Source organism: Clytia hemisphaerica, unplaced genomic scaffold (genome assembly GCF_902728285.1).
Source record: "Clytia hemisphaerica strain Z4C2 unplaced genomic scaffold, Clytia hemisphaerica genome assembly, whole genome shotgun sequence".
Classification (NCBI taxonomy): domain Eukaryota; kingdom Metazoa; phylum Cnidaria; class Hydrozoa; order Leptothecata; family Clytiidae; genus Clytia; species Clytia hemisphaerica.
Window position 1 is genome coordinate 162746 of NW_027104093.1, and position 14749 is coordinate 177494.

The 14749-nt window shown below is 34.0% G+C and overlaps 1 protein-coding gene across 2 annotated transcripts in view; it reads right to left on the reverse strand.

The window, feature by feature from the left end:
• Window positions 1–14621, reverse strand: part of LOC136812842 (protein bicaudal C homolog 1-B-like) — a 55595-nt gene extending 40974 nt beyond the window's left edge. Inside the window, exons 1-3 of one of the 2 annotated variants that reach the window (XM_067069366.1) lie at window positions 4359–4862; window positions 3406–3452; window positions 2946–3015 (exon numbers count right to left, since the gene is read on the reverse strand). In XM_067069366.1, coding sequence (XP_066925467.1) covers window positions 2946–3015; window positions 3406–3452; window positions 4359–4824 — 583 coding nt within the window. In that variant the 5' untranslated portion in view covers window positions 4825–4862. Of the gene's footprint in view, window positions 1–2945; window positions 3016–3405; window positions 3453–4358; window positions 4863–14194 lie in introns of those variants that run through there. The other variant, XM_067069367.1, reaches the window with a different exon arrangement.
• Between the last annotated feature and the right edge of the window lie 128 nt (window positions 14622–14749).

A 14749-nucleotide genomic window follows, 5' to 3' on the forward strand; every position in this document is an offset into this window, starting at 1 on the left:
GGGACATGCTATAAAAAGAAACTTTTTATGTCAAAGTTTCATTGTTCACATGACTAAAGGTTAAAGCTCAAAATTAGTACCTTCCAAATTCAAAGTTTTACTGTGGTGGTCATCTTTGAGATTGAGATTGAACTTTTTTCATGTAGAGGAATAATCAATGTTTTCATATTTAAAAAAAGGCCAATCTCAAAGGCAGAACAGAATTGCACGATTTCCAAGACACTTATTTATTTATCACAAAGTTTATAATAATAATGAAAAAAAGAATTAAGTATGAAAAAGTCCTGATTGTAAGTCTTACATACGAGCATGAGTCTGGTAATGTCACCCAAATAGGTGAAAAAATTTGGAAAAAATAAAGTTTTGAATTTCACTTTTATTCCTGGATAATTTTTTTATTAATGACTTCAATTTTCAGAAAACATAAGTATCAGGGCTTAATTAAACTGGCTTGGTCCATAAATTTAACCTAGAGTAGTTATGATCAGACAAATTTGGCAAAAAACTCTTTGTAGTTTACACTTTATTTGAGATAAAATATGCATTATCTAATACTTGTCTTAGATTTCAGTTCATGGCTAATATATTAAGCTGCATTAAAAAGCAATTTTTACCCTCCAGTATGGCATATTTTTCAAATTCTGACACTTTTTTCAAAATAAAATCTAAAATACTAAAAAATATTCCCATAAAGTTTGACTTCATGAAAAGAAAACTGGCTAAGGTCAGGTAATTTCATTCTAGATTTGAAGGACTCATCACAAGGCTTCCAAAAAAACAAAAGTTTGCTATATTTCAGTTAGCCAATAAAAATTAGAAAATGAAACCTTGTTGGTTGCGGACATAACTTTTTGTTAAATTCGATTTAAAATCAGCAATAAACATTAAATTGAGTTATTATTTGGCTTTTAATACTTTGCTGTACACGAACCAAAACTTAATCATTGAAATTTGTTGTCTTGAAAGGTCTTTGTAACTATGATTTCCTGAAAATTGAAGATTTATTTGTAAAAGAGAATCCAATCATATATAATTTTTTGTTAAAATCTAATCTTAAAAGTTAAGATTTGAGCTTGACATCAACTGTTGTACATTTTCATAATCATTAAATATGATTTTTCCTTGAGAGTCACTAAACTTTTTCAATAGAAAGGGTTAAATGTATAATAATGCTGTGTTGCGGACATAACTTTTTCTTCTTAGGGTAGAACCATAGAACATTATACATCATTAATTAAAGATTTTGGAGTGTCTTTTTCTATTGCCAAAATTTAAGGAATATTATAGAGACTAAATCAATATAAAACCAAAAGATTTGGTTTGGTTTGATTTCAGTTATTACATGTTTTTCTTTGAAAAGAACAAAAGAAGACTTATCAATGATATTAGAACTTTCTCATATTTCTAATAGAAGAACGACCCTCTAGAGGACACAAAAAATTAAAAAAAAAAACAAGGAAATGCATGGTTTTTACAATGTAACTCTTTAGTATTGTCAAAGTGTTAGCATAACTGCTTAAGGGGGTCAAAAATCTGATAAAATACTTTAAATAGTTATGTCCGCAACATACAATTTGCTACAGAATATGACTCTGTTTTGAACTATTGGAGCAATTCTAACCAGTCTGTAAGTGAGTGTGTAGTAGATTATGTTGTGTGAACACTACACAATGAATTTAATATGCAAATTAATGCATGATTTATCCTTTATTCAAGCTCGCAGGCTCAGAACCATCATTTTCAAAGAAACAAAAAGCTTATTTTTCTGTTAAAATTTTAATTTTGGACCTCAGCTTGGCATCAGAGTATTTGTTTTCTATTTCTAATAGCCTAAGCACTACTTCCATATAATAAAACATCATGCCAGCTTGCAAATACACTTATCATCAGCAACATTTAGATGAAATAGTTATGTCCGCAACATGAAATACATATGATATGAGGTGAAAAAACTGAAATCTTGCCAATGGAAAATTATCAGACTTTTTTCTGGTTTTAACCAACTTATAATGACCTCAAATGCAATAATTTGTCAAAGAAACCTAAAAATGATGTTTGGGGGCTGAAAAAACTTCATGAATTGTTGCGGACATAACTTTTTGTTGCGGACATAACTAATTTTTGGAGAAACTATTTTGTTTCGCCGTCTCCCAACAAACAGCCTTTGGGACTTCAAATTTGTATAAAATGACCCCAAATATGACCCTTGATATAGAAAAATGATTCAGCTGAGTAAGAATAACTCTTTTGAAAATTTAAAGGATAAAATAATGTGCGGACATAACTCAAAATTGTGAACGGAAATCATACCCTGTTCACTTCAAAATGGAATATTTTTCAATGAAGGACAACTGGTATTTTAGTGTTACTCGGTTCGGTTCTCTAATGGATGGGAAGGGTTAAAAATCAAATAACTATAGATATTAACACTTTCACTTCTCTAGCAAATCAATTGTGTGCGGACATAACTTTGTGAACGGAAAAAGTTATGTCCGCAACTTTTTGCATTTATTCTGGGAAAAACTTCATTTTGAAAAATCTTTTTGTAGATTTTGTTTTTCATGTCCCTTGGCTGTAATAAAAAGAAAAATTAAGTATGATCAGACATGATTGGCCTAGATTATTAAATAATGAACTTAGACAATTTGCTAAAAACCTCATTTTCCGTTCACATTTTGATGAAAAAAGCTGCCCTGAAAAAAATGTGTACTTTGTAAAGTGAAAAAAATGACTGTTTAAGCTTGCCAGTATCAAGACTGATAAAAAACATCAGCTGGTATCATTATTGCATGCACCTAGATTTTTCACTGGATCCTTAAAGTTGAAAAGTTGAAAAAAACGGAAATGGGTGACATTAGCAGACTCGTGCTCATACACTAGTCACTTCTATCTCTCAATGCAAAAGGAAGATTATTAATATTAGTTAAATTAGTTTTTTAGTTTACCTTTTCTTGTTTTCGCACCAATTTTGAGTTTGGCGGGCCAAGAGATGGCAGTGTTAGTAGCTTTCTCAATCTAGAATAATGATTAAAATGAAAAAAGTTGTTAGTATATATATATTATACATGTCAGTTAACATATTTCTAAAAAAGACCTAACATAAAAACCAAATAACGCCAAATAATAGCGAACATTTAAACAATTTAGCAGCCCTTCAGTTATATAATAATTTGACCAGATTAGAATTTTTTTAAGCGATTATTTCAAATATATAGTTGAGAGATTTACTTCATCAACTCATCCATAACTTTTAAAAATGTACAAGAATTTACAAAATAAAATATACAAAATTACTGTTTTATAATTTTACTAGGCATCAACACACGTAGGAATCTTATAAAAATCTACACTGCATTGATTATAGCACAACTTTTTCACTGTCTGGACAAATTGTTGCCATTTTACCTTTTGAAAGAAAATGCTTCCACTTGAGGTGCCATCTTGGTTGACATCTATAAAGAAATATAGATTATAAAATGATTTAGGGTTACTTTCACAAGCATAGTCACCATCCTGTAGGACTTTCTTTGCACAGAACGCATACCGTAACTTGGTCTAATATCGACACCCCTCCTCTAATTCCGACACCCTTTTTATCTGCTGAAATTTATAGCAAGGTTGTTTTTCTGTTGCTTAGTGGTCAGAGAGGAATAATCCTTTTTCAATCAGTGATTCAAGCTTTCATATTATTTCTTTTTCTAAAGAAGGGTGTCGGAATTAGACGAGGGATGTCGATATTAGACCAACTTACGGTACTCAGTTAACCTTGTTAATTAAAATTGTTGATGTTTGATTTGCTGTCAGCAAGGGCTTTTTAGATCAAAACGGCGATTTAATTACAAAAACTTTTTAGCAATGAAATGCTGAATTAGCAAGAAAGAAAGTTAACATTTTCAGAAGAGAGCAAGAATTGCAATTTTTATCTGAAGGTTAAAACACCCCACCGTAATACCGTGAGATTGGGTAACTTGCATCAGTGGAGGGAAACTTGCATAGCCATCAAATAACTGACCAATCAAAGCAGCAAAATTTCAAAACAAATGAACTAAGCAGCTCTGCTTGCAGCTCAACTCTACCATTTTTGTTTTGATTTAACTTTGTATTTTAATGACCAGCTAGGTCATTCCTTTGAGGGCTATGCATGTTATAGCCTCCACGATGCAAGTTACCCAATCTCACAGTAATAGTCTGGAATATCCTGCACTTTTAAAACTTTATATATTCAAACTTCTCAAAAATCAGTGTTAAGACAAAGTAACACACCATAATGACCCTGAAAACCATTCAACTCAATACACACTTTTTCACCAGAAGCAAGGACTTTAAGTGGACTTGTTGATTAAAAATGAAAGCTATACCTTTCAAGAGTGCTTCTAGCTGTTTTCTATCAACTCTGAAACGTTCTTCTTGATTACTCCTATCTTCAGAAGTTGAAGCTTCATCGTTTGTATCGTTTGTTCGTTCAGTCGTTCGTTCTTCTTCATCATTTGTTATGTTCAACTCGTCTTTACTGACATCATTTGTTATGTTCAACTCGTCTCTGCTGACATCATTTGTTATGTTCATCTCGTCTCTGCTAACATCATTTTCATTGGTCAGGTCAATCAAATTTTCAGATTTCTCATCTTTGAAACCTTTCACATTATCGTCAATTTCTACGCTATTTTTTTCTGATAGATTTTCTTCAATCGTCTCTTTTAATTCTACAGGTGTTATAGTTTCATTTTGAACTGTTTTTGAGTCAGTTTCTAGAGTATCTTGACCATTTTCTTTGTTTTGATTTTCACCAGTCTTACCACTTTCACCATCCACCTCGGCCGCCATTTTGATTTTTTGTTTTTATTTTTCTCGATCGAATGTTTTGGTCGGAAAAGAACTGGTCCACCAGGTCCGCATTCTCAATTTTGTTCTCTTTTTCGACATTTTCGGAAAATTTTTCGACGATTTTCTCTCTTTAGTTTTTATATCGCGGTCAATATTTTTACTCATGGGGTTTTGAATAAAATATTAAAACCCCATTTCTCAATAAAACATTCATATTCTCAGGTAAGTAACATGTTAGAATTCTTATAAATTTTGTATGAAATCATAATTTTTTGATAAAAAACAAATCTTTCTCCGTAGCAGCGCCATGCGAATCGATTTAAAACCAACACAGTGACACAGAATATATATTCAAACTAAATGTTCTTATTGAAACTTGGAAACATTTTCATATCTATGAAATTTTCATCCCTTTATATTTCTATTTCAAGTATTATCTAATTAATAAAAGACATTGTTTTGAATTATGAACGAAAAATGTTACAAATACAGAAACTTGAATTGGCATTAGGGATTAGTCATTTCTTCAACTTTTGCCATAATATCGTCCCCGGTAGAAAATTATCCTCCATTCAGAAGCATCTGGCAACGACCTTTTCTCGAATATCTGCTGTTCGTACATTGTTAATTTTAATTGTTCTGAATTCTTTCCACTCCTAGAAATATCGATGTGCTGCTCCATTAAAATGTCAAACACGATTTAGGACCCCTTCTCCCAGATATTTGAATCTGTTTTTCAGCTAAAATCTACTTTCCTCTCCCTAGAAAAAGTGTATTCAACCTGCAGTTCTGTCCTTCCTCAGCTTTATTTTATTCTCATCTGCTGTCCCACCCTTCTCCATTCTCTTATCTGCTTTACACTTTGACCTGACCTATAAATACGATGTGCTGTTATCATTGAACACGTAATCATTTAAAAATTATTATTTGGTGATACGTAATAGTTAAATGTCAACCTCGTTCCCTACGTATTATTAGCTTTTTTATGCTTACTGATAGCGCTAGATAATACCCTGGCGTCAATCAGTAGCGTAAATAAAGCCTGGGATACACGGGGACGAGGTTGAGTTAAATGTCTGATAACTGGTTTATCGGTGACCCAAAAATGCACTTGTTGTGTTGGAAACAAGCGCAGGGCACTTTTGTAGCAAAGTGACGTTAGATTGCTGCTACCGCTACAATGCAACAACATCTTTTCGTCAATTTATATTTTTAAATGTAAAATACAAAATATATTGTACTCTTTTTAACCAACCAGATTGCAGATATTTTTTGGATTGCCGATGAATGGTGATATCATTTATACCTACAAAATACTATCTGGTGTTCATCTTTGATCTCTTTTCCTGTAAGACCTGTAAACGTACGGCAGATAATTTGAAGAAAACAAGCCATCCTTAAAAGCCCTTAGAAAATGGGATGTGCTAGTCAGTTTCAAAGAAAAAACCCACCACCTGACAAATAGCAGAGAACAGCAGATATTTTGTACGAAGGGCTCGCCAAAATGCATCTTTCCATTTGTCCCTACTGAAAATAATCAGATAAAGCAACCCTCACTACAAAATATTAACTTGAAAACAAAAGAATTGAAGTCCCAAACCATAAGAAATATGGTCATATCAATCCCCATCGATTTTCAGTCCATTATTTTTATGAAAAAATCCTAAACTCGCACGTACCCGACACCCATTTCATTTATATGTAACCCCGGTCGGGGCACTCAAGGTAAACGACCGACCGTACGTGCGGCCCTTAAGGGTCCTTTTTCAAAGCTTCCCAAAGTGCATTGTAAGGGTCGAAATGAGCAAATTTGAGAGAAAGTGCACTCTAAGTGTGTAGAATTTGTAATGGTCGATTTTTCGCCAAAATTTACTCAAGTTTGGCTAATTTTTCTCTATGCACTGTAATATACCGTGAAAAGCACAGCTCAAAATCATATATTTACGCTGTGCCGACGAATCGAGATTCTATTCATCGCGCAATCAGCGAAGACAAAAGTAACCATGAAGACCATCCAAGATCTTGGATGAGCGTCATAGTCGATATTTTTATTCCCGTCGTTGAAAACACAACTTACAAAAAGTCATCAATGCTTTGTAAAAAGAGTCAGTGATAGAGAATCATAACATAAAGTCTGTCTATTATTTCGATTCAATTAAAGTGACATTTCCATAATTAAAAGTTTAGTAATTACTGTTATACATTTGGGGATCATGTAAAAGATTTCTTTCGAAATAAACTCATGTCAACTACACTTGGAGGTTTCTGGGGAATTCGTAAATAGTAAACTGCATACTGATACAGTCTGCTAGACATTAATATGGTAATATTTGCTCTTCATCTTTGATTTTTTCTACAGTGATTAGATTGACACATGCGCGATAAAATTTCTATTATTTGTCTTCAGAGGTTACTATTTTCTTTGAAAACTTAACCTCTGATACTCAGGGTAACTGTAATAAGGGTCCGATTTCAAAGGCCTAAATTTTGGCTATACCAACGGTCGTTTTTTAATCGAGTGTTCAGCCCTCTCCCCCGAGTGCAGCACAGTACCAGGATATCTTCCTTCGTTTCGAGCGTGTAAAACACCTATTCTTCGGGATTGCGCTCTGCTCTTGTTTTTGAATACTGTATTGAGTTTTGAAATTTACACGGTTTTTTATAAGAACATCCAAAATTGTTGAAGTCTTTGAATGTTCTTAACATTTTGATTTTTAAGCCTAACAATGTTCTAAACATGTTCTTAACTTTGTCATTTTCTGAGCATTTCTGTCCATATTTTCCTAAGAAATGGAGCACACAAAGCCTTAAAATGTTCTTAGCTTGTCCTTAAGATTTTCGCCATCGAAGCCTTATGTTCTTATATATTTTGCTCTTATAAAAAAGACGTGTACATCTGCCTAAAAGCCTAGAGCTGTCTATTGACTAACGTGTATTGTAATGCGTAATACACGTATCAGAGGAAAAATAAGAAACCCAACAATTAGAAAAGAACAGGAAAGCACAACACACACAAAAACAGTGCTAAAATTATCCGGATACTAAAAATGATCTCCATATTATTCCTCAAGGAAAAAGATTACATCATATTTTACTGTGCTGTTGTTCAATTAGTTAACGTTGATAAGCAATTAAGTGATAATTGATTGATCAAGCTGTCCACTTAATATGACCAATCATTTTCACTATTTTTGTTTTACCGTAATATTAATTTCTTGATCTAAAAATTATATTTCGCTTTGCAACTGTTCCAAAAAAGTCAACCCATTTTAGCATTTTATGTAATTTTCTTAAAGAAGTTATCCAAAATTTTACTCTACTTTTGGGGAAAATCAGCCCAAAGACCACTTAACTCTTTCAAGACGGCCCAAGTTAATTTCGTTTAATTTGGAACGATACTTTTCGGCTGCCGTAAATTTTTGTGAAGACCTAATTTACAAATCTGGCACGCTGAAAAGATCATAAAAAGGCATTCCAACGAATCCAAAAATGATCTATTTAGATTGCTCCAAAGCTGAGATGATTGCATCTGAAGTTGGAACTATTAATTAACTTGCCCTGAAGGAGTTAACGAGCCTAACAATGACTTTCAAGACACTCAATTTTGCCTACGGATTGGAGGTTTCGTGAGTTCTGATGACTTGCAATGCAATATATGTACCATCCCACCAACCTGAAACGCTTTCTCGTGTCTCTTCCTGATTTTTCTTTCTACCAATAAAAGTAAAATCTCACCTTTGTTCCAGGGACAAAATCAGCGTGACTTTTGGGTATTTCTCTCACTTTTTGTCCCATGAAACAAAAAGGAAACCATGGGACATGCACTTTTTTTTTGTGTTGGTGGGGTAGAGCCCCGGGAGGGGGGGGGGGGTATTTAGGCAAAAATAGGTGCTGGGTATGTGCGGACGGTAAGGGTCGGTTTTTTTACCTTTCAAAGTCTCTCTAAGGGTTACAAAAATCAGGAAATTTCAAAGTAGCCTCTCTAAGGGTGGGAAAAATCACGCCCGTCCCGTCCACACATACCCCTCATTCACCAACCCTAGTACCCCCCCCCCGGGCGTAGAGCATGTTGCATGTTCTTACAAAACACAACATGTAGACTTGATGAAATCTTTTAACGGAAGGATTAACGGCGAGATATGAAATCTATAGAACTAAAAGAGCCGGTCTCAATATAAAGAAATTAAGGCTACCTTTTATCTTAATTATTTTTGTGTGTGTTAACATGACAGTTGATAATGTGTAACTATCAAAACATCTTTGTCATAATATAAACTTGGAATAATTTTGACTCCAAATCTTTAATTTAACAAACTATAAGATAATAAAATCTGATGCTCGAAACCCTACTTGTCACAATGACTAGCTGAGATAATTTGTTGGTCTTTAGAGGGACTCGGAGGGGTCTTAAAACGTAATTGTTGATCTAGATTTCAATCTAGATTTCCAATTTGGATTATTTTAGAAGTTTTCCAAATCAAGGATACAATCAAAGTCGTAATATTTGAGAAAAAAGGGAAATTCTCATGAAATCTTATAGCTACAATTAATTTGGAAGCGCTCTAAATTAGGCTAGAAGGGTATAGTTTTAACTCTGAGTTTTAACATTAGACTTAAGACTTAGCACCTAAGGATCTGAGGATCCAAAAGTCCAAAAATAGTACAATAAGGCTCAGAATATAACCTGGAAGTCTATAAACCCCTCCCGAATTGAAATATTCGAACAAATTTATCAATTAGAGCCTAAAAGCGATTTTCTCACCCGAACTTTAAATTGCTAAAAACGTGGAATTAACCAAAATTCTCAATATATAAATATATTTTGACCAAGATTGTTTCTTTCTTGTTCTTTTGAAATATATATTGTACGCCTTCGTGAACAAATTTGGTTGAATTGATATCTTTTTTGTAGCTCAGGTATGATGGAAGCCCGGTGGGGGGTACTACCCTTGCCGGTCGACGGGTGTGTGCCACTGAAGTTCGAAAAATGGATACCCTACATGGGACTCGTCTTTTTGAAAAAAAGTGACCCTGAATGGGACTAAAATTCCAAAATTTTCTTAAAAGTCTCCATATTTTTTCCACATTTTTCCAAAAAAGCACCCTAAGAGGGTCTGATTTTTCTATTTTGGCGCCAAATTCTCCAAAATTTCTTTCCGCAAATTTAAATTTATAGGTCATTCGCTAAAATAAATTCTCTCCAAATTTAATTTTCTTTCAAATTTTTCTTCATTTCTTCTAAAATCCTTTTTTAATGCATAACAGTAAATATATGATCAATCTGTTTCTGAGCTTTGATTTCGTCCCCAGCTTTGTCTATGGCATATTTTCAAGATTCAAAAATAAAGGCAGAAATGGGTCCCTTTTTTAAAAATTTTTGTATTTTTTAATTTGTTTTTCAAAAATTTTTGTATTTTTTAAATTCTTTATTGTACAAATATCCTGCAGTTATAGTCACGTACATTTATCTTACAGGGTCAAACCCCTCTTTCAAAAAAAGATCAATTTCCCCTGATTACGTCATTAATACAGTAAAAATTGGCAACGACATTTGTTTTTAGAATGTTTCACCAACAAAAGCAACAAATTATTATTGAATAAGTGAAACTTCCCTTTGGCGGGGGTCAAGTAACCATATCCCCTAAACTTAAGCTCATATTTAGAGTCAGGAAATGGGCAAAGGAAAACCACATTATAGCGCTAGTCCTAGTGTTCACGCAAAATAGTGTGAAATCGAAGAAATATTTGCCAAAAATATTACACAGTTATTGTAAGAACATCATGTCCTTAACTTTTTGAGTTTTAAGCCTAAAAAAGTTCATAGAATGTTCTTATTATCGTCATTTTGTGAGTATTTTCATCCATTTTCCTAATAATAAGGTGTTTTTGAGTTCACCACAAAGCCTATTAAAATGTTCTTAACTTGTTCTTAATATTTTAGCCAGCGAAGCCTTTTGTTCTTACATTATATATTGTTCTTAAATCATTGTCATGAAATCATATTGAATAGTGCTCATCTCTTGTACATTTGTGCAGAAGCACGAAACTTTAAGTTATTTATCGAGAGAAAACTTTTAAATTTTAAGTATGTTCTTATAAAGAACGTGTAGGTTAAACTAATGTTTGCGAATGCCATGGTGATGATTCCGTAGGTTTTCGAATGGTTCTGATTGCTTGTCAGAAGACGGTGCTACAGCGACTGCATATTCACACCCTGCGAGAGCAGTCTCGGTGAGAGATTTTCCCACAAAAAGCAGATGAGATGGAGTTTTTATAAGATACTTTGATAATTGGTCATTTGAAGTAATAAAAATGACGCGTACTTTAGAAAAAGTAACACAATTGTTTTATTACTGGTTAACGACCAAACAAATCAAATAAGAGCTTGTAAAAACTCCATATCGTCCCACAAAAGGAGATATTTCTGAAATTTCTTTTAGCTTTGGTGACGGGATATATAAGAGTTTTATCGTGCATGTCTCAATCAAGAAGATGAAGAACACATATCCCCATGTTAAATAATTTCATATAAGTTATTTAAAACTCATCTGAGACTAGTGAAACAAGTTTACATCTTCAAAAGAAATTTTTCTGACTCCCAAGTCTATAATGGGGTGGCTCCTTCCACTACAGCGACCGTAGTACAGTGGTAGAGCATCCGGCTACGGTTCGCAAGGTTGTGGGTTCAACCCCCAGCCGGGTCATACCAAAGATTTCCAAAATGGTACTTGATGCCTCTCTGCTTGATGCTCAGCAACTAAGAGAAGGATCAAGGGTAAGTGGAGAAATCCAGGGAGAAAGAGTGGCGCCCTCCCCTACCTTCGGGTAGATAGCTATCGAAAGAGGAGCCTTCGGGTCGCCTCCGACTGCGGTCGCAGACTTACTTACAGCTAAAAAGATGTTGGGTTTAGAAAGATGGGACAAAAAAATTGCTGCAACTTCTTCACTTGTTCGATAAACATAATCTCTATGTATAGGGAAAAACTTAAAAACCAGGAGTGCTACCCCTGCCAACCAATGGGAGTGTGCCACTGATGAGGCCGCTGCTACTGAAATGGACCCTACGCGGGCTTGAAAATTTTGCCAAAGTTTGCAAAAAACGTGATCCTGACTGAACTGAAATTCCAAACTTTTCTCAAAACTTTTCACTTCTTTCTCAATTCCCCCAAATTTCCCATGCCCTACGAAGAACTAATTTTTCTATTCATGTGTTTTTGCGACCCTACTTGGAGCTCATGGACGTGAAAAAAGGTACCCTGAGTGAGCATCGGCATATCCCTGTACCGATTTTTGCCCAAATACCCTTCCTCGGATGTATACAGTTTAGCAAACGTTTTTTCAATACATTCGAAAAGTTGCCTTGACCTAGAGCTAGCAAAATAGTATTTTATAGTAATCTTTAAAATCGTTTGATCTTTTAACACTAAAAATATCAAGCTTTCATCAGGTCGTTTATCACAAGATAGGAAAAAAGTATCGATTTTGTTTTTGCTTTTACAGACGGTATTTCATAAAAGTTGTGACACAATTAGATATTATAGGTAGATATCATGATATCATTTGACAAAAAATGTAAACAAGGAAAGATTGATAAATAATAAGTTAAATGCCAGAAGGACCTTATAAGCATGCGCGGGAGTGTTAGGTGCGCGAGGTGACAGCTATGTACGAGCCAAAGTTCAAAAAATAGATCCATAGACCCATCGAGGAATTGAATTTCAAAGTTTTTGCCAATTTTTCGTCGTTTTAGCGTTCCTTTGAGATTATTCCCAATTTTCAGCCAAGATTTTCCAACTTTAATCCAAATGATGAAAATCTATGACCTTTAGAGGGAGTCGGTTTTTTATATTTCGAAAATTTAAGACCCTTTCAGAAACTCAATTGCTAATTCATGGTTCCTGTACCCCTTTGAGAGAAGTTTGACGGCCCATCTGGCACACAACGTTTTTTTGACGTTTATCTAACGTTCACAACGTCCACATAACGTTAGATGAACGTTGAAACAACGTTGTGTTCCAGCTGGGGGTATGAAAAAGACCTTATGCTTCACAAATTATCGACACCCCCGGACACAAGAACGAGGTGTGCAGCTTTTATCAGTCGAGACCGTGACTAAAGAATTGTGCAGGGCATGAAAAGTGAGATACCGGAATTAATTGCCATAACTGAGACCTAAAAAAAAATATCATTTGGCTCTTCTAAATTCACACGTAAGATAATGCTATTCCTTCCTTTTCTGGGTTTCGTTTTTACACCCCTGTCTCACAGCCCTATTAGATTTTTTTCCCACAGCGGGGATTAAAAATCTATCAAAACCCCAATGGGGGTAGTAATTCTATAGTTCGAAGTTTAAAAAATCCAGTGAGATGGTTATGGAGTGCTTTTTTTAAATTGAATTTCAAACGAGGATTAAATTCCCTTCACGATAAGTGTGCACTAAATTTTGTTTTGCATGTTATTTTTCAACCAATGCTTCAATCGTAAAAAGTTTGGTATCGTTGGAAAGGTAGAAAGGAGCTTATTAATTTACTGTTTGTTTTTTCCGTGAAATTTGAAAAGAACAGGAAGAAAAATGAAGAAGAAAAAGTTCAACCTTTTATAGATAGGTCGTATAAACGTTATTTTTACATCTTTGGAAAGCTTAAAGCTTGGCGATTTCAAAAATAAGTACTGATTATACTTTGACTAGGAAATATAATTAAAGATTTGGAAAATTCAACAGAATGTAAAGTAGATTGACTGATTTTTCTGAAAAGAAATGTCTTGCACAATTTAAAATTCTGGGGGTGACAAAGTGGCAACGTGTTGGTGTAAAAACGGGCTCATATGCAAGCACGAAAACGTGGGCATTTTTCGTCAAACATACAAGTAAACTTAACCATAACACAACAGGTGCAATACCATGATTATACAGCGTATCCCGAAAAAAAAAAGTGGAATTAATGAGCTAAATTGCCTTTGGAATGAAATATCTTTTGAATAATTAAACAATTCCCAGTCGAGTTATACAAGGGAGACGTTTTTGAGGATTTTATTTTGAATAAAAACACATCATTGCCATGAAATCATGTTGAACAGTGCTCGATGATAAACAAACACATGTTAAACCAAGGACGTTACATAGCTTAGCTACGCGCCCTTTGTCAAGCCCGTACTGTAATATCAGAATAAGAAACCATTTCTTTTAGACAATTTATATTTAGTCAAGTTAGAGTGAATAGTGAAAATTGACGAAAGTTTTCCCCTGAAAAACTAAAACCCTAACTTCATTCCCCGATAAAAATATATTATTTCTGAAAAACATGTCAAATATCATTCCACTTTGAAATCCAAAAATAAAATTAAGATTTATAGAAAAAAAATCACTTACAGCAACTATAATGTCCATCGCCGTAGTAAGAAGGCCAATTCGGTGAGGGGTATTCATTGGTAGGTGATGATACATCGCCGTAGTAAGAAGAACCATCATAATGTGAAATCGGGGAAATCGGATCAACGGAGGACCATGTGTCACTAGAGTGTCGATAATCCATCATTTTTTCAAGTCGGGGAAATCGGGATTTCAAAATCGGGTTCGGTCAACAAAAAATGTTTATCAATATATAATTTAGTCACTGTTTCGTTTATGCGTCGTTAAATGTTTTGTCATCAATTTATATTTTATCGTCTTCTTCAGGTTATAACATTCGTCCAAATTGATACATAGTTTTTAAATATCAGTCAGTCGGTGTGTTTATTTTTTATACACAGGTGTAGAGTTTCCATCCATCAAGGCGAATAAATAATTATACAAAACTGGAATGAACAAGAAATACAAAAATATATGGTTTCGTCTTTCATGGTTATGATATTACCGATATTACTGAGGTTAAGCATACCAGGATAAACACGACGACGGACGAAAAATATAATAAGCTAGTGAAAA